Source organism: Symphalangus syndactylus, chromosome 18 (assembly GCF_028878055.3).
Source record: "Symphalangus syndactylus isolate Jambi chromosome 18, NHGRI_mSymSyn1-v2.1_pri, whole genome shotgun sequence".
In the NCBI taxonomy this organism is placed as follows: domain Eukaryota; kingdom Metazoa; phylum Chordata; class Mammalia; order Primates; family Hylobatidae; genus Symphalangus; species Symphalangus syndactylus.
In genome coordinates this window covers 30,032,352-30,057,988 of record NC_072440.2, presented here as the reverse complement: position 1 = coordinate 30,057,988, position 25,637 = coordinate 30,032,352, and the positions used below count along the sequence as shown (strand labels likewise).

The 25,637-nt window shown below is 44.6% G+C and overlaps 1 protein-coding gene and 1 long non-coding RNA gene across 5 annotated transcripts in view; one reads left to right on the top strand and one right to left on the bottom strand.

Moving 5' to 3' along the window:
- LOC129468219 (survival motor neuron protein) overlaps nt 1–25,637 on the bottom strand; it is a 35,283-nt gene that overhangs the window by 614 nt on the left and 9,032 nt on the right. Inside the window, exons 2-8 of one of the 4 annotated variants that reach the window (XM_055253480.2) lie at nt 13,220–13,291; nt 10,624–10,743; nt 9,573–9,773; nt 9,264–9,416; nt 7,378–7,473; nt 5,934–6,044; nt 432–485 (exon numbers count right to left, since the gene is read on the bottom strand). In XM_055253480.2, the coding sequence (XP_055109455.1) occupies nt 435–485; nt 5,934–6,044; nt 7,378–7,473; nt 9,264–9,416; nt 9,573–9,773; nt 10,624–10,743; nt 13,220–13,291 (804 nt within the window). In that variant the 3' untranslated portion in view covers nt 432–434. The remainder of the gene's footprint in view (nt 1–431; nt 486–5,933; nt 6,045–7,377; nt 7,474–9,263; nt 9,417–9,572; nt 9,774–10,623; nt 10,744–13,219; nt 13,292–25,637) is intronic. The other 3 variants (XM_055253482.2, XM_055253484.2, XM_055253481.2) reach the window with 3 other exon arrangements.
- LOC134733519 (uncharacterized) lies at nt 22,726–25,269 on the top strand. The gene is made up of 2 exons (XR_010117079.1): nt 22,726–23,014; nt 24,819–25,269. It is a non-coding gene; the product is annotated as an uncharacterized lncRNA (long non-coding RNA).

Genomic DNA, 25,637 nt, shown 5'->3' with positions numbered 1-25,637 from the left:
CAGTTAAACCACGTCCTCTGTGTACACCAGTTAAACTTGACTAGAGCACCTCATATGTCAGAGTGTACAGTGCAGAATGCCTAGGTTATCCTATATCACAATAAAAAAAGTCTGCTGGTCTGCCTACTACTGATAGATATAAAGTGGCATCATTTCCTAAAGCTCTTTATTGTGAAAGTATGTTTCTTCCACACAACCAACCAGTTAAGTATTTGGTGCAATGATACTTTGACACCATGAGAATTCTAGTAGGGATGTAGATTAACCTTTTATCTAATCGTTTTGCCATCAAAATTCTTTTAATATTGTTTTACATTAACCTTTCAACTTTTTAACATTTGAACTTTTTAAATGTTCAAAAACATTTGTTTTCCACAAACCATAAAGTTTTACAAAAGTAAGATTCACTTTCATAATGCTGGCAGACTTACTCCTTAATTTAAGGAATGTGAGCACCTTCCTTCTTTTTGATTTTGTCTGAAACCCTGTAAGGAAAATAAAGGAAGTTAAAAAAAATAGCTATATAGATACAGATAGCTATATATAGATAGCTTTACATGGATGTTAATAAGCAATTTGTTTCACATTTTACTTATTTTATTCAACAAAATATGATCAGAAATTGATAGTCTTTTAATGTGCTTTAAAAGTTATCCCAAAGAAAACAATTATTAGGCTGCAGTTAAGGTTTTCTTGCAGTGGCTCATGCCTACAATCCCACGACTTTGGGAGGCAGAGGTAGGGGGATCACTTGAGACCTGGAGCTTGACACCACCCTGGGCAACATAATGAGACCCTGTCTCTACAAAAAATTTAAAAATTAGGCTGGAGCGGTGGCTCAGGCTGGGCACAGTGGCTCACGTCTGTAATCCCAGCACTTTGGGAGGCCGAGACGGTTGGATCACCTGAGCTCAGGAGTTCGAGAACAGCCTGGCCAACACGGCAAAACCCCGTTTCTACTGAAAGTACAAAAAATTAGCCAGGCATGGTGGTGGGGACCTATAATCCCAGCTACTTGGGAGGCTGAGGCAGGACAATCGCTTGAACCCAGGAGGCGGAGGCTGCAGTGAGCCGAGATTACGCCACTGCACTCCAGCCTGGGTGACAGAGCACGACTCTGTCTCAAAAAAATAATAATAATAAAATAAAAAATAAAAATTAGCCAGGTGCAGTGGCATATCACTGTAGTTCCAGCTACTCGGGAAACTGAGGTGAGAGGACTGCTTGAGCCCTGGAGGTCAAGGCTGCAGTGAGCTGTGAATGTGCCCTTGCATTCCAGCCTGAGCGATAGAGTGAGACCCGGTCACTAAAAAATAAAATTAAAATTTAAAAATTTAAAAACATTGCCGGGCGCAGTGGCTCATGCCTGTAATGCCTGCACTTTGGGAGGCCAAGGTGGGCAGATCACCTGAGGTCGGATTTGGAGACCAGCCTGACCAACATGGAGAAACCCCTGACTCTACTAAAAATACAAAACTAGGCCGGGCACGGTGGCTCACGCCTGTAATCCCAGCACTTTGGGAGGCCGAAGTGGGTGGATCAAAAGGTCAGCAGATCGAGATCATCCTGGCTAACACGGTGAAACCCCATCTTTACTAAAAACACAAAAAAATTAGCAGAGTGTGGTGGCGGGCGCCTGTAGTCCCAGCTACTCGGGAGGCTGAGGCAGGAGAATGGTGTGAACCTGGGAGGCAGAGCTTGCAGTGAGCCAAGATCGCACCACTGCACTCCAGCTTGGGGGACACAGCAAGACTCCCTCTCAAAAAAAACAAAAACAAAAAGCAAACAAAAAAAAAACTCACAAAACTGGCTGGGCGTGGTGGCATATGCCTGTAATCCCAGCTACTCGGGAGGCTGAGGCAGGAGAATCGCTTGAACCCAGGAGGTGGAGGTTGCAGTGAGCTGAGATTGTGCCATTGCACCCCAGCCTGGGCGACAGGGCAAAACTCCATCTTAAAAAATAAATAAACTAATTAATTAAAAAAAATATTTTTCTTCCTTTTTTTGAGATGGAGTTTCACTCTTGTTGCCCAGGCTGGAGTGCAACGGTGCGATTTTGGCTCACCGCAACCTCCACCTCCTTGGTTCGAGCAATTCTCCTGCCTCAGCCTCCCGAGTAGCTGGGATTACAGGCACGCGCCACCATGCCCGGCTAGTTTTGTATTTTTAGTAGAGACAGGGTTTCTCCATGTTGGTCAGGCTGATCTCGAACTCCCGACTTCAGGTGATTCGCCCACCTTGGCCTCCCAAAGTGTTGGTTGGGATTACCGGTGTGAGCCACCGCGCCCAGCCGATTTTTCTTCTTTCAGTATGTCCAGTGATGTTCCTGAGCCCACTTATACCTTATAATTTTTTTTTTTGAGATGGAGTTTCGCTCTTTTTGCCCAGGCTGGAGTGCAATGAGGTGATCTCGGCTCACCGCAACTTCCACCTCCCAGGTTCAAGCAATTCTCCTGCCTCAGTCTCCTGAGTAGCTGGGATCACAGGCATGCACCACCACACCCGGCTAATTTTGTGTTTTTTTTTTTAGTAGAGACGGGGTTTCTCCATGTTGAGGCTAGTCTCTAACTCCTGACCTCAGGTGATCCGCCCGCCTCGGCCTCCCAAAGTGCTGGGATTACAGGCGTGAGCCACCACACCCGGCCTATACCTTATTTTCATCAAATAAAATATATGACCTTAAACTACTTGTGTCATACTTATTAAAATAAGACCATTAAACACCAGCATTCACTAAATAAAAAATTTAAAGTCAAAAATTATTACTACAACATATGTTTTTCTTGTCAGATCTAGCCCAAATGTCCTCTGTCTCTCTTCTGGCTTCAGTGCTTTCTATCTTTCCCTACATGTATACTAGCTTGCAGCGGCTTCCCATTTCATTACTAATCTACACCTAACAGACCATAAGATGTATTGAAAGATTTGTTACTAATGAGTATCAAAGTTATAACCTATTTTATGTTATTTCAACAACATTATTCTTAGTCATTTGCATTCTGCTTAGATTTCTAAGACAAAAAGATAGAGGTTAAGAGCTAGACTCAGTCTATCTCAACCACGTGGCTTCAGTAGAACAAAGGTTAAGAATTGCTAGCTTAAAGCAATGACATATTAAAAACACTTAAGGCCAGGTGCAGTGGGCCACGCCTGTAATCCCAGCACTTTGGGAGGCCGAGGCAGGCGGATCACGAGGTCAGGAGATCGAGACCATCCTGGCTAACACGGTGAAACTCCGTCTCTACTAAAAATACAAAAAATTAGCCGTGCATGGTGGCACACGCCTGTAGTCCCAGCTACTTGAGGGGCTGAGGCAGGAGAAGGGTGTGAACCCGGGAGGCAGAGCTTGCAGTGAGCCAAGATTGTGCCACTGCACTCCAGCCTAGGAGACAGAGCAAGACTGTCTCAAAAACAAAAACAAAACAAAAAACCAAAAAAACAAAAAGAACACACAAACAAATGTTCATAACAACATTATTCATTATAGCCCAAAAATAAAAACAACCTAAATGTCCATGGATAAAATGTGACATAACCAAACAACAGAATATTCAGCAATAAGAAAGAATGCAGTACTGGTGCATGCTACAGCATGGATGAATCTTGAAAAGAGCATGCTAAGTGAAAGAAGCCAGACACAAAAGACCACATATCGTATAATTTCGTTTATATATAATATCTAAAATAGACAAATTCATAGAGACAGAAAGCGTACTGACTGCCTAGGGCTGGGGAAAATGAAGGTAACAGGGTTTTTGGGGTGACGAAAATGTTCTAAAATTGTAGTGATGGTTGCATAACTGTGAAAACCAAAACCACTGACTTGTATACTTTCTTTTTTATTTTATTTTTTGAGACAGAGTCTCGCTCTGTCGCCCAGGCTGGAGTGCACTGGCGCAATCTCGGCTCACTGCAAGCTCCGCCTCCTGGGTTCACGCCACTCTCCTGCCTCAGCCTCCCGAGTAGCTGGGACAAAAGGTACCGGCCAACATGCCCGGCTAATTTTTTTTTTGTATTTTTAGTAGAGACGGGGTTTCACCATGTTAGCCAGGATGGTCTTGATCTCCTGACCTCGTGATCTGCCCGCCTTGGCCTCCCAAAGTGCTGGGATTACAGGCGTGAGCCACTGTGCCCGGCCAACTTGTATACTTTCAAAGGTAAACTGCACACCATATGAATTATTTCTCAAGAAAGCTATTTACAACATAAATTATACCAATACTTTATATATACATTATGTATTTTTTTCAAGTATTTCATAATTTAAAAAAACATAAAAGCCTAGAGTGTTACAGTCAGATAACTGATCTCAAAACAAATTACAAGCTGTTGGTTTATTACTTTTTGGTCATTAAAATGAGGAATTAATGATATATACAAATATACCAAGGTTATACTACAACAACTGAAGCGTGACGTGTGACTTTCCTCCTCGCCCCGCCAAATTCTCACTGTTGGCCAGGCTAGAGTGCAGTGGTGTGATCTCGGCTCACTGCAACCTCTGCCTCCCAGGTTCAAGTGATGCTCCTGCCTCAGCCTCTCAAGTAGCTGGGATTACAACTGCCTGCCACCACACTGGGCTAAGTTTTGTGTATTTAGTAGAGATCAAGTGTCACCACGTTGGCCAGGCTGGTCCTGAACTCCTAACCTCAAGTGATCCACCTGCCTCTACCTCCCAAAGTACTGGGATTATAGGTGTGAGCCACTGTGCCAGGCCTTTCTCTTTTTTTGAGACGGAGTCTCACTCTGTCACCAAGGGTGGAGTGCAGTGGCACAATCTCAACTCACTGCAAGTTCCGCCTCCCAGGTCCAAGCAATTTTCCTGCTACAGCCTCCCAAGGAGCTCGGATTACAGGCATGTGCCACCACACCTGGCTAAATTTTTTTTGGTATTTTTAGTAGAGACGGGGTTTCATCATGTTGGCCAGGCTGGTCTTGAACTCCTGACCTCAAGTGATCTGCCTGCCTCGGCCTCACAAACTGTTGTGATTACAGGCGTGAGCCACCATGTCTGGCCTTAACTTTTAAATAAGAATATTAATGTGGGCACACGCAAATGATACATTTAAAAACATACACCTTTAAGTCAGTTGTTTCTTCTATATTAATTTACTAAAAATTCAAGTGCCTACAATATCACATCATAATTTTAGCAGGGCACAAGAGCTTCCTTTTAAAAATAATTTTAAATGTTCTGACTAAAATACAATAGAACATGTCCGTAGGAGACTAATGTATAAAGGGACAAGTTTGAAGCCATACTCCCCAAGGTTCAATGTGGTACATATTACCCCAGATCTTTGTGCATTAAAAAATTTTCATTTCTCTTGGAAGGCCGAGGCGAGTGGATCATGGGGTCAGGAGATTGAGACCATCCTGGCTAACACGGTGAAACCCCGTCTTTACTAAAAAATACAAAAAATTAGCTGGGCATGGTGGCAGGCGCCCGTAGTCCCAGCTACCTCTGAGGCTGAGGCAGGAGAATGGCATGAATCCAGGAGGCAGAGCTTCCTGCGAGCCAAGATCACGCCATTGCACTCCAGCTTGGGCAACAGAGTGAGACTCCATCTTAAAAAAAAAAAAAAAAAAAAAAAAAATTTCATTTTTCTTTTATGAAAAATTATCCCATCTTTTCCATTCCCTACAATCAAACTCAAATCAAAGCAGAGATTAAAACATTATTTAGAAAAAGTATAATTTCAATTCAAAAGTGTATAATCAAAATAATCTAACAATAGCATGAAAGCTTTTTAAAATTAACTACAATTATACTTAGGGACAGTGCAAGAGTAATTGAAGCCTCAGACAGACAGGTGTATTTTTTATTTTTCAGTAATATAAAGAGAGAAGCAAGTAGTATTTTACAAATTTACAAAACAAAGGCACATAACTACAAAAAAATTGTCAGGAAAAGATGCTGAGTGATTACTTACCATATAATAGCCAGTATGATAGCCACTCATGTACCATGAAATTAACATACTTCCCAAAGCATCAGCATCATCAAGAGAATCTGGACATATGGGAGGTGGTGGGGGAATTATCTGGAGACAGAAAAAGATATTGTTTATATCCAGTAAACAAAAAAGTAAAGTCTGGAGATTTATATTATATAGTGAATGCTGGAAATTAATTGTATTTTTGCTTAGATCATCTCCTACTTAAATTTATTTTTTTTCCCCTAAACAAAGACGAGGTCTTGCTATGTTGCCCAGACTGGTCTCAAACTCCTGAGCTCAAGTGATCCTCCTGCCTTGGCCTTCTAAAATGCTGGGATTACAGGCATGAGCCACTGTACCTGGCCTTAAATTTCTTAACATAGCTAGCATTTGGAGAAAACCAACCAATAACAACAAAAGACCAACAAAATTAAATTTAACAAGGATGAAAAGACAGTAAGTGACATAAAAAGTTTAAACATTTTGATTTAGACTATGTATCTGTTCCACTATGAAGTTATGGGTAAAAAAAATCAAGCATACTTTCATGCTTTTCCTTAATACACACACACACACACACACACACACACACACACACACACACACACACACACAGTTCACATAGCATTTCAAGGGCGATTTTAAGTAAACGTCTTGGGTAGAACACCTGTCCTAACCCCATCCCAATACACAGTATGCCAAAAAGTATCTTAGTATCTATTGTTAATACCTAAAAATCTACCATTAGAAATCCAGTTTACAGCTGGGTGCAGCAGCTCATGCCTGTAATCCCAGCACTTTGGGAGGCCAAGGCGGGTGGATCACCAGAGGTCAGGAGTTCAAGACTAGTCTGGCCAACATGGTGAAACTCCATCTCTACTAATAATACAAAAATTAGCTGGGCGTGGTGGCAGGCACCTGTAATCCCAGCTACTCGGGAGGCCAAGGCAGAATTGCTTGAACCCAGGAGGCGGAGGTTGCAGTGAGCAGAGATCACACCACTGCACTCCAGCCTGGGGGACAAGGGCAAAACTCTGCCTCAAAAAAAAAAAAAAAAGAGAGAAAGAAAAAGAAATCCAGTTTATATCAGAAGCTAACATCCAACTATACCTAGAAGGGCAAACGCTAATCCCTTATATATGGTATAATTAAATCCCTTCTAACAGGAACTACCTCCTTATAGCATAGATACCAACTTCTGCCAGGAAAGAAAGAGGCAACCTAGAGCTTAGAGTTGGGACTACAAGAGCACTGCATTTGGGTAACAGAAAGGCATTAAAAAGAAACAAACAAACAAAACCCAGAGTTTAGCTCAAATTTCTACCCATTAGAATCTGGCCCAAGGGATGGTCTACAATCACATTTTCCAATCCTCTATTCTGCTAATTATCAAATTGTATATGAAAGCAAAATCTAATCTATACTCTTTTTTACTTACTGGTGGTCCAGAAGGAAATGGAGGCAGCCAGCATGATAGTAAGTGGGGTGGTGGTGGTGGCGGTGGCGGTGGTGGGCCATTGAATTTTAGACCTGGCTATAAGGAATATTTCAAAGGAAAATTAACTTACCAATTTCAATATGATAGGAATAAAAAGGACTCAAAACCAAAAGGATAAAAATAATTACCTAGAATATTTGTTTTATACATATCAAAAAGATTAAGTGAAATTTCATGTACCAAATCCTGAACTCAAACAGACTCATAAGTCAAATGACAACCTCTGGATTTTTCTCATTTCCTTTCTATGTAGACATTAAAGAAGGAAAACAAAATAAGAGTGGTAATTACCTAATAAATCAGAGACAGTCTATTTAGCAAAATTATTTCAATCATAAAAGACTATATCCCAAATTTCATTAACTAAATTGTATAATGTTTTTATGAAAGCCTGTTTAGCTATACATGCCAACTTAGAGCACATATTGTGAAAACTAGCAAATCTCTCACCTTATAAAAATCAGCCCCCTGAGACCAATGAAGCATGATGTATATATTCTAAGAGGGTACATCATTTTAGATAAAAGAAACTGTAATATAATGTAAGCCTCAATAAGAACATTATCACAGAAAATCTTAAAACTTTTGATGAGTCATGCTTGATTTTTAAAAATGATTGCCTAGGCCAGGCGCCTGTAATCCTAGCACTTTGGAAAGCCAAGGTGGGGAGATCACTTGAGGTCAGGAGTTCAAGACCAGCCTGGCCAACATGGTGAAACCCCATCTCTACTAAAAATACAAAATTAGCCGGGTGCGGTGGCGGGTGCCTGTAATCTCAGCTACTTGGGAGGCTGAGGCAGGAGAATCACTTGAACCCAGGAGGTGGAAGTTGCAGTGAGCCGAGATGGCGCCACTGCACTCCAGCCTGAGCGACAGAGCAAGACTCTATCTCGGAAAAAAAAGAAAAAAAAAAAAAAATTGCCTAAATAACATTCCCTCCACGGAAGAAATCACCGCTTTACACAAAAGAACTAGAAAGGGACAAGCCTTTAGGGTCCATGACATAATCTAATCTATAATAAAAATCTTTTTAGAGTTGATTTCTGTTACTTATAACCAAAAGACCATAAAAGAAAACAATATTTACATTTGAACTCTACAAAACAATCTGAGAGCACCTCAGGATTTTATCTATATTAGATGTAAATAATATGTTGTTTTATATATCTTATACAGGTGACATGGGAAACAACAGCATATCATCCAGCTAATGATAAATTATTATTACTTTTTTTTTTTTTTTTTTTTGTTTGAGACAGAGTCTCATTCTATCGCCCAGGTTGGAGTGCAGTGGCACCATCTTGACTCACTGTGAGCTCTGCCTCCCACGTTCACACCATCCTCCTGCCTCAGCCTCCCGAGCAGCTGGGACTACAGGTGCCCGCCATCACGCCCGGCTAATTTTTTTGTATTTTTAGTAGAGATGGGGTTTCACCGTGTTAGCCAGGATGGTCTCGATCTCCTGACCTTGTGATCCACCCGCCTTGGCCTCCCAAAGTGCCGGGATCACAGGCGTGAGCTACCGCGGCCGGCGCATTATTATACTTTCTAACTTAAGTAAGTGTATAATTATTAGTCTAATACCTAATACTCCACAAAAGTCAACTGGATAAATCTTTCATATAAAGTATTTTGTTGCATCCACTGCAGTGTCTAACATTTTTTAAAAAAATTAACTATTTTGCATCATTATCTTATTTCCTTTTCAAAAAATTCTTGTGTATTTAAGCTACAAAAGTTTCATGGGAGAGCTACAAATTAGTTAACAAAGAGGTTAAATGTCCCGATATTAACTATTTTCTGGAAAACTTTCATAGAAGGTTTACCTTTCCTGGTCCCAGTCTTGGCCCTGGCATTGGGGGTGGTGGAGGGAGAAAAGAGTTCCATGGAGCAGATTTGGGCTTGATGTTATCTGATTTATTTCCAGGAGACCTGGAGTTCTCACTTTCATCTGTTGAAACTTGGCTTTCATTTTCATTCTTTAAAAAGAAAAAATATGCAGGTTTTTGTTATAAGGGTGTCATTAAGAAAAAATTAATGCCTCAGTGGATCAAACTGACAACTGTGTATACTGTTTAACAGTTTCTCATCTAGTCTCTGCTTCCAGAAATTGAATTTTTTTTTTGTATCCTTACCTCTTGAGCATTCTGTTCTATATTATTAGCTACTTCAGAGATTGGGGAAAGTAGATCAGACAGATTTTGCTCCTCTCTATTTCCATATCCAGTGTAAACCACAACACAGGTTTCTCTCTTAAAATCAATTGAAACAATGGTAGCTGGGTAAATGCAACCGTCTTCTGACCAAATGGCAGAACATTTGTCCCCAACTTTCCACTACAAAAGAAATCAAAGATACATACATGCACACATTTCTTTTGAAGAGGGCAAACTATCATCTTGTTTTGATCAGTGGGGAGGTGAAGGATGGAGGGTAGAGATTAGGAAAGCAAAATGATGTAATGAGAAAGGCTTGGGGTCTAAATACATAAATCTGAATTCCAACTCTCTCACTTTTATAATCCTGGACAAGTTTCTGAATCTCTTTGGGTCTTAGTTTCCCCATCTTATTAGATGGCTGTAATATAAACCACCTCCCATATTTGTTGTGAATAGCTGGAGGGAGATAAAATGCATATGGTGCCCAGCACTCTGGACTGGCCTAGAGCAAGTGCTCATCAACTGTTAGCTCTCTTCCCCCTTGGTAATGATGAAACTAAAGTTGGCTCAAAAGACACCAAAATATTCAGCTTTCAGGACTACTGTTTTTAACTACCAGAAATAATCTACCTAGACTTCTGGGTTCCTTGGAATTAACAGTTTTAGGGTTTTTGAAGAAAAAGGAGAAAAAAAAAATCTATCTCTCAGCTTAAGATGTAAAACACTGCCAATTCAGCTTATGGCTCTTGGGTACTCCTTCCAAACGGCACCTTCTCCCTGCCTTCCATTCACAAATGGAACACATGTCCTGATTTTAGCATGTATCATTCCCATCTAATTCTTTATACTTTCATGACTAACATGCATGTTCCTAAATAACAGAAAATTTAATAGTTGTTTTTGAAGTTGTATAATTATATGTCAACAGAAACACTGTACTAATCACTTAGGTTAAAGACATTTTACACTATTAAATATGGACTAACGAGACATCCTTTGAAGTTAAATCTCAACATTTTAAAATAACCTGTTGTAAGGAAGCTGCAGCATTCTTCTTTTGGCTTTTATTCTTCTTAGCAGGTTTTCTTTTAGGTGTGGTTTTTGGTTTACCTGAAGTTTCACAAATGTCACCATTCTTTAGAGCATGCTACAAAAACAGGAATAAAAATGTACATGTTACAGGGTGGTGCACAGAATAAGTCATGACATAACCCAGTTACTACTATAAGCTAGTCTCAAGGCTCTGTCACTTCAGAAAGCATCTATTTCCTCTTTTGACCACCCCCTACACTATAAAAACTGCTCTTAAAGGCATCATACATCTGATTATCAACTCTAAAGACTCTTTTAATCAAATCGCCTTGCTCTCAACCTCTCTGTTACATTAGACCCTGTTAATTATGATATTCATGGCCCTTTGGATGTCATAGCAATGTAGGGCCCCAATGGTTTTATTACTTCTGATCAAGCCTTAGGTTTAGGCATTCCCAATAAGAGCTGGCCATCCTTCTTGCTTAAGGACATCTATTTTTTTTTTATTTTTTTTATTTTTTACACAGAGTCTCCCTCTGTCACTCGGCTGGAGTGCAGTTGCACTGATCTCAGCTCACTGCAACCTCCACCTCCCAGGTTCAAGCGATTCTCCTGCCTCAGCCTCCCGAGTAGCTGGGATTATAGGCGTGCACCACCGTGCCCAGCTAATTTTTGTATTTTTAGTAAAGACGGGGTTTCACCATGTTGGCCAGGCTGGTCTTGAACTCCTGATCTTGTGATTTGCTTGCCGCAGCCTCCCAAAGTGCTGGGATTACAGACGTGAGCCACTGTGCCCGGCCAAGGCCATCTATTCTTATTACTTTAGTTGCAACAGTCTGCAAACACACTTCTGAAGCTATTAATCCAGCTCTGACTTTTCTCAATCTAACATTTCCAATGATTAATTTCACATCTTAATTCATACCTCAAACTCAACCTCAACTTAATTCATATTCAACCTCAACTTAATTCAGATTCAATCTCAACTTAATTCATACTCAAACTCACTACTAAAACTATCGTTTTCCCAAATCAGTTCTTTTCCTCCTTTACTCAGATTACTTCTCCCTGCAATATCACCAACCCATCCCACATTGAGCCCCATTTCAATCTCTATTTTATAGAACTCTCTTGGTAATTCTTCTTTAGTTGACTTCTAGTTTCAGTGTATACTGGAAAGCACATTTAAATATCTAGGCCGGGTGCAGTGGTTCTTGCCTGTAATCCCAGCGCTTTGGGAGGTCAAGGCGGAGGGACCTTTTGAGCTCAGTAGTTCCAGGCCAGCGTGGGCAACAGGGTGAGACTGCATCTCTACAAAGAATACAAAAATGAGCTGGGTGTGGTGGCACACACCTGTGGTCCCAACTACTCACGAAGCTGAGGTAGGAGGATTGTTTGAGCTCATGAGTTAAAGGCTCCAATGAGGCATGATCACGCCACTACACTCCAGCCTGGGTGACAGGGCAAGACCCCATCTCAAAAAAAAAAAAAAAAAAAAAAAAAAAAAAAAAAAAAAAATCTAGAAATCAGTTACAAAGGTGACATAGAGGTCTGATCCTTAGCTCATGTCACAAGAGTAACTATGAGAAAGACATGAACTCTGTATGCTTGGTGCTGTTTATACACTGTATGAGTATATGCTCTGTTTGCTCAAGGTAGTCTGGACTATTGATGACCCATACTTAGTGCTCAGTAAGACTAAACATCTCAGAGAGTGGAGAAGGTGATGATGTTGGCCAACTGTTTAAGTGTCTTGTTTGAGACACAAAACCATACTACATTTCCTAAAAGAACTGTATATTCCTACCCAATAGGAACGCTTGAATTGATACCCAACTTATAGGATTTGGGATTAGAGCAATTTAATATATGAAAAGCACACAGAGCACTGTCAGCATGCTACAAGTATTAACTGCTGTACTAATGCTATTTATCTTCATCATTATTTTACTAAATGCTTGTTAAATGTTTAAAATTATAATTCAGATTGTCCTTTTCCTATTAATCTCAATTAGAGGACTTCTATAGTTTGATACAATGTAAAAATACTAAAAGGAATACATTTTCTGTTAATTTTCTGAGATGGAGTCTCACTCTATCGCCCAGGCTGGAGTGCAGTGGTGCAGTCTTGGCTCATTGCAACCTCTGCCTCCCAGGTTCAAGCGATTCTCCTGCCTCAGTGTCCCAAGCAGCTGGGATTACAGGCACGTGCCACCACGCTTGGCTAATTTTTGTATTTTTAGTAAAGACGGGGTTTCACCATGTTGGCCAGGCTGGTCTCAAACTCCTGACCTCAGGTGATCCACCCGCCTCAGCCTCTCAAAGTGCTGGGATTACAGGAGTGAGCCACCATACCCAGCCAGGAATAAATGTTTTAAATTTTATTTAAATTGCCTCCACAAAAAGGATGACATATATAGGCTATCAACTTCTAAAGGAAGATATCACCTGATTTAACTAACTCATATTACCATCTAATCTTCAAAATGAAAACTGAATAACATGTACTTTAACACTTCATTGTATCTTATCAATTCCTTTCCACATGAATAACGAGAAAATAAGAAAACGACTAAGCAAGCATTTCACACCTTAAACGAAGCCACAGCTTTATCATATGCTTTTATCAATGCCGTATCATCCCAAATGTCAGAATCATCGCTCTGGAACGGGAAAGAAATAAAAACAACTCATGTTCAGATAGGTTTAATCAGAAAATGTATCTTAGTACCAAGAGTCATCTTAATCCACATATAACAAAATTACACTGAAAACGAGTATTTAAAATACTAAATAAAGCCACAGGAAACTTACCTGCTTAGAGGTTACGTGACTTTACTCCAAAAGCTAGACATAGGTAAATGTTCTGTTTTTTTTTTTTTTTTTTTTTTTTTTGAGACGGAGTCTCGCTCTGTCGCCCAGGCTGGAGCGCAGTGGCGCGATCTCGGCTCACTGCAAGCTCCGCCTCCCGGGTTCACGCCATTCTCCTGCCTCAGCCTCTCTGAGTAGCTGGGACTACAGACGCCTGCCACCGCGCCCCGCTAATTTTTTGTATTTTTAGTAGAGACGGGGTTTCACCGTGGTCTCGATCTCTTGACCTCGTGATCCGCCCGCCTTGGCCTCCCAAAGTGCTGGGATTACAAGCGTGAGCCACCGCGCCCGGCCGACATAGGTAAATGTTCTAAGAATGAATGCCATAAAGTGAACGCCCCTATAATTTAATTCCTATCCACATACCATGAGTAGATTTGTTCAAGGCCAGCTACATTTATTTCAATTAAGATCAGATAAAACTTGACTTCATCTAGACTATGGGAATGCTGTTCTGACCTCAGAACCTATGATCCAAAGAATATTTTTTCTTTTGAAATTATAATGTTCCCAGATTATAAGGATACAAATTGTTAACAGTGACTAAACAATTTTCATTTTATTATTATTATTATTATTTTACTTCCATTTCCCTTTCCTGCCATTTCCTGGTACCAATTTTCTTTCTTTCCTTTTCTTTTCCTTCCTTTTGTTTCTTTCTTCTCTCTCTCCCTCCTTCCTTTCTTCCTTCCTTCACTTCTCTTTCTCTCTTCTTTTTTTCTCCCCTCAAATTCCTGTGTTCAAATGACTCTCCCACCTCAGCCCACTGAGTAGTTGAGAATATAGGTCCATGCCACCATGCCTGGCTAGTTTCTAAAATTTTTTGTAGAGATGGGGTCTCGCCATCTTAGCCAAGCTGGTCTCGAACTCCTAGGCTCAAGTGATCCTCCAGCCTCACTCGGCCTCCCAAGTGTGGGAATTACAGGCATGGGCCACCGCACCTGGAAATATTTTTGCCCAGACATGGTGGCTCATGCCTGTAATCCCAGCTACTTGGGAGGCTAAGGCAGCAGAATTACATGAGCCCAGTTGTTGGAGGCTGCAGTAAGCTATGATCATCCCATTGCCCTCTAGCCTGAGTGACAGAGCAAGACACTGTCTAACAACAACAACAACAATAACAAAATAATAATAATAATAAGTAATTTTTTAGCACTATCTACTAGCACTGTGCAAGTCACTGAGGGATATATAGAAACATGGTACTCTCCAGTTATTATCTAACTAGGGATTTAAGACTATCACACAAAACAAAACAAAAAACAATATAAAACAAATCTTAACAAACATCAAAATGTGAAATACAAACAGTATTTTAATTAAAAAGGAAAGAAATTAATGTATACTGAAAGATCATATGGAGGAAACCGGCCTAAGAAATAAAAACCACTCACGCCTGTAATCCCAGCACTTTGGGTGGCTGAGGTGGGTGGATCATGAGGTCAGGAGTTTGAGACCAGCCTGGCCAACATGGTGAAACCCTGTCTCTACTAAAAATACAAAAATTAGCTGGACATAGTAGCACATGCCTGTAATCCCAGCTACTTGGGAGGCTGAGGAAGGAGAATCACTTGAACCCGGGAGGCGGAGGTTGCAGTGAGCCAAGATTGTGCCACTGCACTCCAGCCTGAGAGACATAGCGAGACTCTGTCTCAAAAAACAAACAAAACAAAACAAAACAAAAACAACAGGATTTAGGCCGGGCATGGTGGCTTGTAATCCCAGCATTTTGGGAGGCCAAGGCAGGTGAATTGCTTGAGTCCAGGACTCCCAGACCAGCCTAGGCAACAGGGTAAGAACCTTGTGTCTACTAAAAATACAAAAATTTTGGCCGGGCGTGGTGGCTCATGTCTATAATTCCGGCACTTTGGGAGGCCAAGGAGGGCAGATCAAGAAGAGGTCAGGAGTTCGAGACCAGCATGGCCAACAAGGTGAAACCCCATCTCTACTAAAACTACAAAAATTAGCTGGCACAGTGGCAGGCACCTATAATCCTAGGTGCTTGGGAGGCTGAGGCAGGAGAATTGCTTGAACCCGGGTGGCAGAGATTGCAGTGGGCTGAGATTGTGTCACTGCATTCCAGCCTGGGCGACAGAGTGAGACTCTGTCTCAAAAACAAACAAACAAAAAAAAACAAATTTAGCTGGGCATGGTGCCACATGCCTATAGTCCCAGCTACCTGTAGGGGCTGAGGCGAGAGGGTCACTTGAGCCCAGGAAGTTGAGGATGCAGGAAGGGGAGATGGTGCCGCTGCACTCCAGCCTGGGTAACAAATTGAGACCTTGTCTGGAAAAAAAAAAAAAAAAACCAAAAGAAAAAAAACCCAATAGGATTTCCATAGGTAGACAAAATAGAACGCATTCCAAGTAAGAGCATGAACAACAACAACAAAAAAGGCATGGAAGCAAAAATAAACACACTAGCTATAAGAATTTACTTACGTGAGGTAACTAAAGTAGTCAATTTATAGAATTAGAAAGAATGGGCCGGGCGTGGTGGCTCAAGCCTGTAATCCTAGCACTTTGGGAGGCCGAGGTGGGCGGATCACGAGGTCAGGAGTTCGAGACCATCCTGGCCAACATAGTGAAACTCTGTCTCTACTAAAAATACAAAAAAATTAGCAGGGCGTGGTGGCGGGCGCCTGTAGTCCCAGCTACTTGGGAGGCTGAGGCAGGAGAATGGCGTGAACCCGGGAGGCGGAGCTTGCAGTGAGCCGAGATGGTGCCACTGCACTCCAGCCTGGGGGACAGAGCCAGACTCTGTCTCAAAAAAAAAAAAAAAAAAAAAAAAAAAGAAAGAATGGGTCAGGCGCAGTGGCTCACGTCTATAATCCCAGCACTTTGGGAGGCTGAGGTGGGTGGATCACCTGAGGTCAGGAGTTCGAGACCAGCCTCACCATGGAGAAACTCCATCTCTACTAAAAATACAAAATTAGCTGGGCGTGGTGGTGCATGCCTGTAATCCCAGCTATTTGGGAGGCTGAGGTAGAACTGCTTGAACCCGGGAGGCAGAGGTTGTGGTGAGCCAAGATCACGCCATTGCACTCCAGCCTGGGCAACAAGAGCGAAACTCCGTCTCAAAAAAAAAAAAGAATGATTACCAAGGGCTAAGTGTAAGGAGAAATGGGGATTTGCTAATGGGTAGAGTTTCAGGTTGCAAGACGAAAAAGTTCCGAAGATCTGTTGCGCAACAACATGAACATACTTAATGTTACTGAACTATATACTTAAAAACGGCTAAAATGACAAATTTTTTTACTTCAATAAAAAATAAAACACATTGGCCGGGCGCGGTGGCTCAAGCCTGTAATCCCAGCACTTTGGGAGGCCGAGGTGGGCGGATCACGAGGTCAGGAGATCGAGACCATCCTGGCTAACACGGTGAAACCCCGTCTCTACTAAAAATACAAAAAATTAGCCGGGCGTGTTGGCTGGCGCCTGTAGTCCCAGCTACTCGGGAGGCTGAGGCAGGAGAATGGCCTGAACCCCGGGAGGCGGAGCTTGCAGTGAGCCGAGATCGCAGCACTGCACTCCAGCCTGGGGGACAGAGCAAGACTCCGTCTAAAAAAAAAAAATAAAACACATTGTATGAGGGATTAGTGAGACAAGTCCAAATAGAATCCAATTTATACTATAGGGTAGAGTTGGATTTGGTATTCTAGAGAGTATTTTGGATTTGGTACAGCATTAGTCAATGAATTCCAAAAAGGCTTGTTATAAAATTCACTGAGTTGTAATATTACTTTTTGTCATTTTCCTGTTTTGTTTTGTCTTCTCTTGAGACAAGAGTCTCGCTATGCCACCCACGCTGGAGTGCAGTGGCACGATCTCGGCTCACTGCAACCTCCGCCGCCCAGGTTCAAGTGATTCTCCTGCCTCAGTCTCTCAAGTAGCTGGGATTATAGGCGCCCACCATCAAGCTGGGCTAATTTTTGTATTTTTAGTAGACATGGGCTTTCATCATCTTGGCAAAACTGGTCTCAAACTCCTGACCTCAAGTGATCCTCCCACCTCAGCCTCCCAAAGTGCTGGGATTACAGGCATGAGCCACTGCACCCAGCCTTGTCATTTTCCTGTTAATCTCCATTATATAGAGATAAATGTATTCCAATATAAAATGTCAATCTTGCTGTATGATAAAAAGTACTTAATAATCCCAGCCTGGGCAACATGGCAAAACCCCATCTGTACAAAAAGTACAAAAATTAGCTGGGTGTGGTGGTTCACATCTGTAGTTCCAGCTACTCAGAAGGCTAAGGTGGGAGGACCGCTTGAACCAGGGAAGAGGAGATTGCAGTGAGTGGAGATCAGAGATCGTGCCACTGCACTCCAGCCAGGGTGACAGAGTGAGACCTTGTGTCAAAATAAAAAAAAAAAGTACTTAAAATCATTAAGTCACTTTGCAGGTAACAAAAGTAACCACAAAGAGGTTAACTGACTTAAGGTTACATTCCCACTTGGAAGGGAAGATGTTCCTTGGAGATTTGGTAAAAGGAATAAAAACAGGCTGGGTCCAGTGGCTCACACCTGTAATCTCTGTCTCCAAAGAAAAAAAGAGGGGGGTGGGCGGGGGGAGGCTGGGCACGGTGGCTCATGCTTGTAATCCTAGCACTTTGGGATGCAGAGGTGGGTGGATCACTTGAGATCAGGAGTTTGAGACCAGCCTGCCAATGTGGCAAAACCCCGTCTCTATTAAAAATACAAAACTTAGCCGGGCATGGTGGGACACACCTGTAGTCCCACATACTTGGGAGGCTGAGGCAGGAGAATTGCTGGAACCCAGGAGGCAGAGGTTGCAATGAGCCAAGATCACACCACTGCACTCCAGCCTGAGTGACAGAATGAGACTCCATCTCAAAAAAAAAAGGAAGCAGCTTCCTTCCCTTCCCTTCCCTTCCCTCCCTCCCTCCCTCCCTCCCTCCCTCTCTCCCTCCCTTTCTTTCTTTCCTCTGTGGCCCAGGCTGCAATCTACTTAGCTCCCTGCTGCCTGCGCCGCAGACCGGCGCGCTCCACCGCTGCCTGCTTTTTCTCCTTTGGCTACAGGCACGCGTTCGCCATCTTGGCCACGCTGGTCGCCACCTCCTGACGCCGAGTGCTCTGCCCGCCTCAGCCTCCCGAGGTACTGGGACTGCAGACAGAGTCTCGCTCACCCGGTGCTCGGTGTTATCCGGGCTGGAGTGCGGTGGCGTGGTCTGGCCTCGCGGCAGCCTCCGCCTCCCAGCCGCCTGCCTTGGCCTACCAGGGTGCTGGGAGTGCAGCCCCTGCCCGGCCGCCGCCCCGTCTGGGAGGTGGGGAGCGCCTCTGCCCGGCCACCCATTGTCTGGGAAGTGAGGAGCGCCTCTGCCCGGCCACCCATCGTCTGGGAAATGAGGAGCACTTCTGCCCGGCCGCCCCGTCTGGGAAGTGAGGAGCGCCTCTGCCCGGCCACCCATCGTCTGGGAAGTGAGGAGCGCCTCTGCCCGGCCGCCCCGTCTCAGAGGTGAGGAGCGCCTATGCGCAGCCACCCACCGTCTGGGAAGTGAGGAGCGCCTCTGCCCGACCACCCACCGTCTGGGAGGTGAGGAGCGCCTCTGCCCGACCACCCACCGTCTGGGAGGTGAGGAGCGCCTCTGCCCGGCCACCCACCGTCTGGGAGGTGAGGAGCGCCTCTGCCCGGCCACCTATCGTCTGGGAGGTGAGGAGCGCCTCTGCCCGGCCACCCCGTCTGGGAAGTGAGGAGCGCCTCTGCCCGGCCACCCCGTCTGGGATGTGAGGAGCGCCTCTGCCCGGCCACCCCGTCTGGGAAGTGAGGAGCGCCTCTGCCCGGCCGCCCCGTCCGGGAGGAAGTGAGGAGCGCCTCTGCCCGGCCGCCCCATCCGGGAAGAAGTGAGGAGCGCCTCTGCCCGGCCACCCATCGTCTGGGAGGTGAGGAGCACCTCTGCCCGGCCACCCATCGTCTGGGAGGTGAGGAGCGCCTCTGCCCAGCCGCCCCATCTGGGAAGTGAGGAGTGCCTCTGCCCGGCCGCCCCGTCCGGGAGGAAGTGAGGAGCGCCTCTGCCCGGCCACCCCGTCCGGGAAGAAGTGAGGAGCGCCTCTGCCCGGCCGCCCCGTCTGGGAAGTGAGGAGCGCCTCTGCCCGGCCGTCCCGTACGGGAAGAAGTTAGGAGCGCCTCTGCCCGGCCACCCATCGTCTGGGAAGTGAGGAGCGCCTCTGCCCGGCCACCTATCGTCTGGGAAGAAATGAGGAGCACCTCTGCCCGGCCACCCATCGTCTGGGAAGTGAGGAGCGCCTCTGCCCGGCCACCTATCGTCTGGGAAGAAGTGAGGAGTGTCTCTGCCTGGCCGCCCCGTCTGGGAGGTCTACCACGGAGGCCAGGGGCAATGTGGGGGCTGGACGTGGTGGCTCACGCCTGTGGTCCTGGCACTCTGGGGGGCGAGGCGGGTTGATCACTTCGGGCTAGGAGTTCGAGACCAGTCTGGCCAACTTGGCGAAGCATGAAAAATACAGCAGACAAACCAACCAACCAACTCAGTGACAACAAAACCGGTCTACCCTGGAGTCATACTCTAATTTTTTCTATTTTCCTCCCTTTCTGATCCTTTATCCCACTTTCTTTTTCTTCCTCTTCCTTCTCCCTCTTCTTTGTCAAATAGAGGATTGAGTTATTATCACTGATCCATATAAAGTCCCTCTCTCATTTATTTTAACTCCCACCCCCCATTTTTATTCCCCGACTTCCCATGTGCAACCTTCCTAATATGTTTGATACGCATCTTTTTGTTTGTATGTATTTTTAGAAAATGTTTATTGTTTATGTGTGCAAAAAAAATTAATAAAAAAAAAAAAAGGAAGCAAACAATAGAAAATGAAGGGTGGTCCTGAAGAAATAAATAAATCACAAAATCAGGGACACTGATATCAATAGAAGAGTGCAGTCTTAAACCAAGATACATAGACAGATGGCAACTCAAACTCCTCATATCTCAACTGTTATTGCCAGACCAGGAAACAAGTAATTTCAAAATGAACAGAAAACAAAGCGACAGAAGAAAAGGTAATACTGATTACAAGGTACCCAAGGACAAATATATCTGACTGAAAATCTAGGGAGCACCAAAGCAAAGCCATGAAAAAGAACCAAGGGAACAAAAATAAATAAAAAGCAAAATGGTTGATAAGTTGGCAAACAGTATTTATTTAACGTATGTATAAATGGGGTCCCTGAAGAATAAAAACAAAACAAACAATCTTCCTGGTGGTCTAGTGGTTAGGAATTTAAAAAAAAGAAAAATTCCTAGGGATGGGAGGAAGAACCCCCTCCCATCCTCAGAGCCTCTAAGCAAAAAGACTAAGTTACAAGATAAAGAAAATCAGTTATCATTAGACTTTCTCATAGAAATTTATGGGGAAAAGGTATGAGCCAAGAATTTTACATGCAGCCTAGCTGTCCTTGAAGTAGCAAGACTAAGAAAAGTTTAAAATGTAGAAGAATACTGTACTCACTAGCCTTTCCAGGGTAATCTACTGAAAATAAGCTTCACCCAACCAAGATACGACCAGGGAAACTTGGGTTTTAAAAATAACAGAACTGGCCAGGCATGGTGGCTCCCGCCTGTAATCCCAGCACTTTGGGAGGCCGAGGTGGGTGGATCACCTGAGGTCAGGAGTTCGAGACCAGCCTGATCAACATGGTGAAACCCTGTCTCTACTAAAAACACAAAATTAGCTGGGCGTGGTGGAGCATGCCTGTAATCCCAGCTACTCCGGAGGCTGAGGCAGAAGAACTGCTTGAACCTGGGAGGTGGAGGTTGTGGTGAGCCGAGATCACGCCACTGCACTCCAGCCTGGGCAACAAGAGCGAAACTCCGCCTCAAAAAAACCCCAAACAACATAAAACAGAATTGTTAGCATCAAATATATTTAATTGTGGATCTAAGAGAAAAGTAGTACATTAAATTGAAAAGCTGATTCTAAAATTTATACGGAAATACTAAGGACAAAAATAAACCAAAGCTGGACAATTTACATTATCTAACTTTAAGATTGTAAACCAGAAGTATCTGAGACAGGTTTCAATCAATTTAGAAAGTTTCTTTTGCCAAGGTTAAAGATGCACCTATGACACAGCCTCAGGAGGTCCTGATGACATGTCCCCAAGGTGGTGGGTTACAGCTTTGTTTTATACATTTTAGGGAGATATGAGGCATCAATCAATATATGTAAGATGTACATGAGTTCTGTCAGGAAAGGCGGGACAACTCAAAGCGGGGGTAGGGAGGTTTCTAGGTCACAGGAAGATTTAAAGATTTTCTAATTGGCAACTAGTTGAAAGAGTTACTATCAACAGAAAGGAATGTTTGGGTTACCAAAAGGGGTTGTGGAGACCAAGGTTTTATCATGCAGATGAAGCTACCAGGTAGCAGGCTTCAGAGAGGGTAGGTTGTAAATGTTTCTTCTCAGACTTTAAGAGTCTGTTCTATCAGTAATTCCAAAAGGGAGGAGGGTGTGATGAGACATGTCCAACTCCCCCTTCCAATCATGGCTTGAACTAGTTTTTCAGGTTAATTTTGGAATGCCCTTGGCTGAGAGGATGGGTCCATTCAGTTGGTTGTGCAGGGGGGGGCCTATAATTTTATTTTTGGTTTACAAGACATACTCTGAAGCAATAGTAATTAAAAGTGTAGTACTGACATCAATATAGACTAATAGACAACGTAACAGAATTGAGAGTCAGAAATAGTCCTGTGATATATATGACTGATTTTAACTAAAGTTACAAATGTGGTTTAATAGAGAAAGCATAGTAGTTTCAAGAAATGGTGGTAAAACTATTGGAAATCCTTATGCAAAAACAAACCAAATTTCCACCTACATTGAGCCATATATAAGAATTAACACAAAATGGATTACAGACCTAAGTGTAAAACTAAAACTCTAAACTGTATAAAAAAAAAACAAGAGAAAAATCTGTGATCATGGATTGCCTGTAACAAAAGAACAAACTGAAATGCCCTTGTTGCCTGGGGTGGCACCCGAAGTTCTTGGTCTCACGCCGAGGAAATCAAGGACGCTGACACACCAAGGGTGTGAGGCTAGAGCAGAAGTTTAATAGGCAAAAGAAAGAGAATAGCTCCCTCCTGCAGAGAGGGGTCCTGAAAAGAGTTGCCATTCCACAGTGAAATGCAAGCATTTTCATAAATGAGCTAATGGGAAGCGGGTATCTTATCTACATTAGGGTGCTCCAACCCCCACGTAACGTCCCCAGGCATAAAAGATGGAGGCCGCAGAGCTCTCTGTCTTCCCTTCTGCTTTGGCTCTCCCTCGGACTCCTCCAATAAAGATCTCTTGACTGCAACCAGTGTGGCGTGGTCTTAGTCTGAGCCTACAGAGCCACTCTTTCATTGGTGCCGTGACTCGGATTGGGACTCCCTGCCTTTGGTGGGACCCCAATCCCTCTCAGGCTCAGACCAGGCCCCGGTCAGTCTTCGCCCATTTTCCTGTTCGCTGAGCTCTTCGCCCACCACCGGCCTCATCTCGGTAAGTTTTCCCCTCCCGGGCCTACCTCTCGGGCAAATCGCCAGACCGTAGCCACTCCCGTGACAAACACATTTTGCCCGACGCCCCTACGGCAGTGCTAGGCCCCATCATTCACTTCCGCCTCGGCCTGCAGGGAACGGAGTTTTCTCCCTCTCCTCCTCGCGTCTCCGGCCTGGGTCCCTTCCCTTTCTCGCTCCGAAAATCCTGGTACCAGGTGGCCCACGGTCCTCGGCCATAGTCGGCCCCTCAGTCCTTCCGCTTTGGTGACGACCAAACCGGAAGCTGAGTCACGTCGCAGTGTTCGGCTATTCGGGGACGCCCTACTTAGCCCTCACTGCATATCCTCTTGTAGCCCCACAATAGGAGGCTCCGCATCCCTGCCGGCTGACTCTCCCCTACAGTGCCTCTTAAATAATCTGTCAGCCCTAGGCCTAGCAATCGACCTCAAACCAAAACGCCTACATACCCCTTAAATAACCAAAATAAATGGCCCACTTATAGGCCTCTGGATATTGTGAGCAAACAGGAAAATGGGAAGAGATCCCCTATGTCCACGGCCCCCCATGTAAACCTCAACCTTCCCCTTCCTCCGCAACCTCTCCAGCTCCCTCCCCTCCGCCGCTCAGCCCTCCCACCACTCGTTCCAGATCACACCTTTCCATCCTCGCCCCTCTTAGAGAAGTTGCAAGGCCAGAAGGCATTGCTCGTGTCCATGTTCCCTTCTCTATGGCTAACTTACAAACGCTTAGGCTCTTACACTTCTAACTCCGCCTCTTATATCAAAATTTCTCTAACACCCTCCTTCTCAAGAAGCGCAGGCAGGTCTAGGAGCAAGCCCGCATTTATGCAGACCAAGTTGACCAGACTACCCCAGCCCTACCCACAGCGGCGCAGGCCGTCCCCGAGCAAGACCCCAACTGGGATTACAACTCCCCAAATGGCGTTGCTGCTCGAGACCACTTCGCCACCTGCCTAGCAACTGGCCTCCGCAGGGCAGCCCAAAAGGCAGTCAACTTTGAAAAACTTCACGAAATCGTACAAGAGAAACATGAAAACCCCTCCGCCTCTCTCGACCGCCTTACACAGGCCTTTCAACAATACACTAACATAGACCCAGAAGCCCCCGATGGCAGGCAGCTTCTCATGTCCCATTTTTTCGCGCAAAGCTTCCCAGACATTAGAGCCAAATTAAAGAAGCTAGACAGAGGCCCCTTCACCCAGCAGACCGAGATTTTGGCCACCACGTTCAAGGTGTACCATAACCGTGATGAGCAGGCAAGGAGGCAAAAGTGTCAAATGCTGGCTCAAGCTCTCCGAGCCCCTACTCGGCCAGCTATAGACACTGGCGACCATAAGCCACTATTTGCCCACCATCAGCCCCCTGGGCCCTGCTTCAAGTGCGGCAAAGAAGGGCATTGGGTTCGTGAGTGCCCTAATCCCAGGCCTCCACACAAGCCATGTCCAAAATGCCACCAGCTTGGTCACTGGGCCGTCAACTGCCCCAATTCCCAGAGGGGGGTTGGGCCAGACCCCAGCCCCGCCCCCGATCTCTTAGGACTGGCCATTGATGATTGACGGGGCCCTGGGACTCTTCCCCCGACGCACACTATCACCGCACAGGAGCCCAGGGTGCCTCTCACGGTAGATGGGCGCTTCGTAACTTTCCTTCTCAACACTGGAGCTACCTTCTCGGTTTTGCGGGAATTTTGGGGCGCTGTCTCCACCTCTGGCCCTCCCATAGTCGGGGTAGGAGGCCAGACCATACGTCCAACGACTACCCCACCTTTATCATGTTTTTTCTCAGGCCACCTCTTTTCCCATAAGTTATTCACCACACCTGAGTTAAACTTTGGACATCCCCTGAGGAACCTGCAGGATCATCAGCTTAGGAATCCCAAGACACCTGCGAACCATTGGAGGACTTGCACCTCCTATTTCGGAAAGAAACATCCCAGACTAAAAAGGCTCCTACCACTGATCCTGAGGGACGACCGCTTCCTCCTTAAAAAAGATAAGTGAAAGAACTCATACTAGATAAAATGATCTTATTTTCCAGAGCACCCTCTTTACCTTCCTATTTGCTCTTTGCCTAGGTATCCCTCCTACTTCCTTGGATACCTCATACAAACACCCCTCCCCTTTCACTAGCTCCTAATTACCTCTACAAGACTCTCAACTTAACTCACACTCTGTTAAACCAGTCCAATCCTTCCCTGGCAAATGACTGTTGGCTGTGTATCTCTCTATCAACCTCTGGCTATGTTGCCACTCCCATTCCCGCAAAAAACTGGGTCTTCACCAACTTGACCTACCACCCTCCTTATGAAGGAAAAGACCCTTTCCAACTTCTAAACATGCAATCATTAGCCGACTTCCCCATATCTGATAGGACCAAAGATACCGTAACAGGACGTGGAACCCAACTTTTACGTTCTTACATTTCCAACCTCACCTATTACACAAGCAATGAAAAGCCCATACACGGCCCTGTAACCACAAATACTATTTTAACTTTCCAAGCCCCTTTATGTATCCAACGCAACCTGTCATCTGGCCTGCCTCTAGGACACCTACCACCGCATCAGTGTAATTACACCCTACAACTTCAAGCCCCAATTGATCA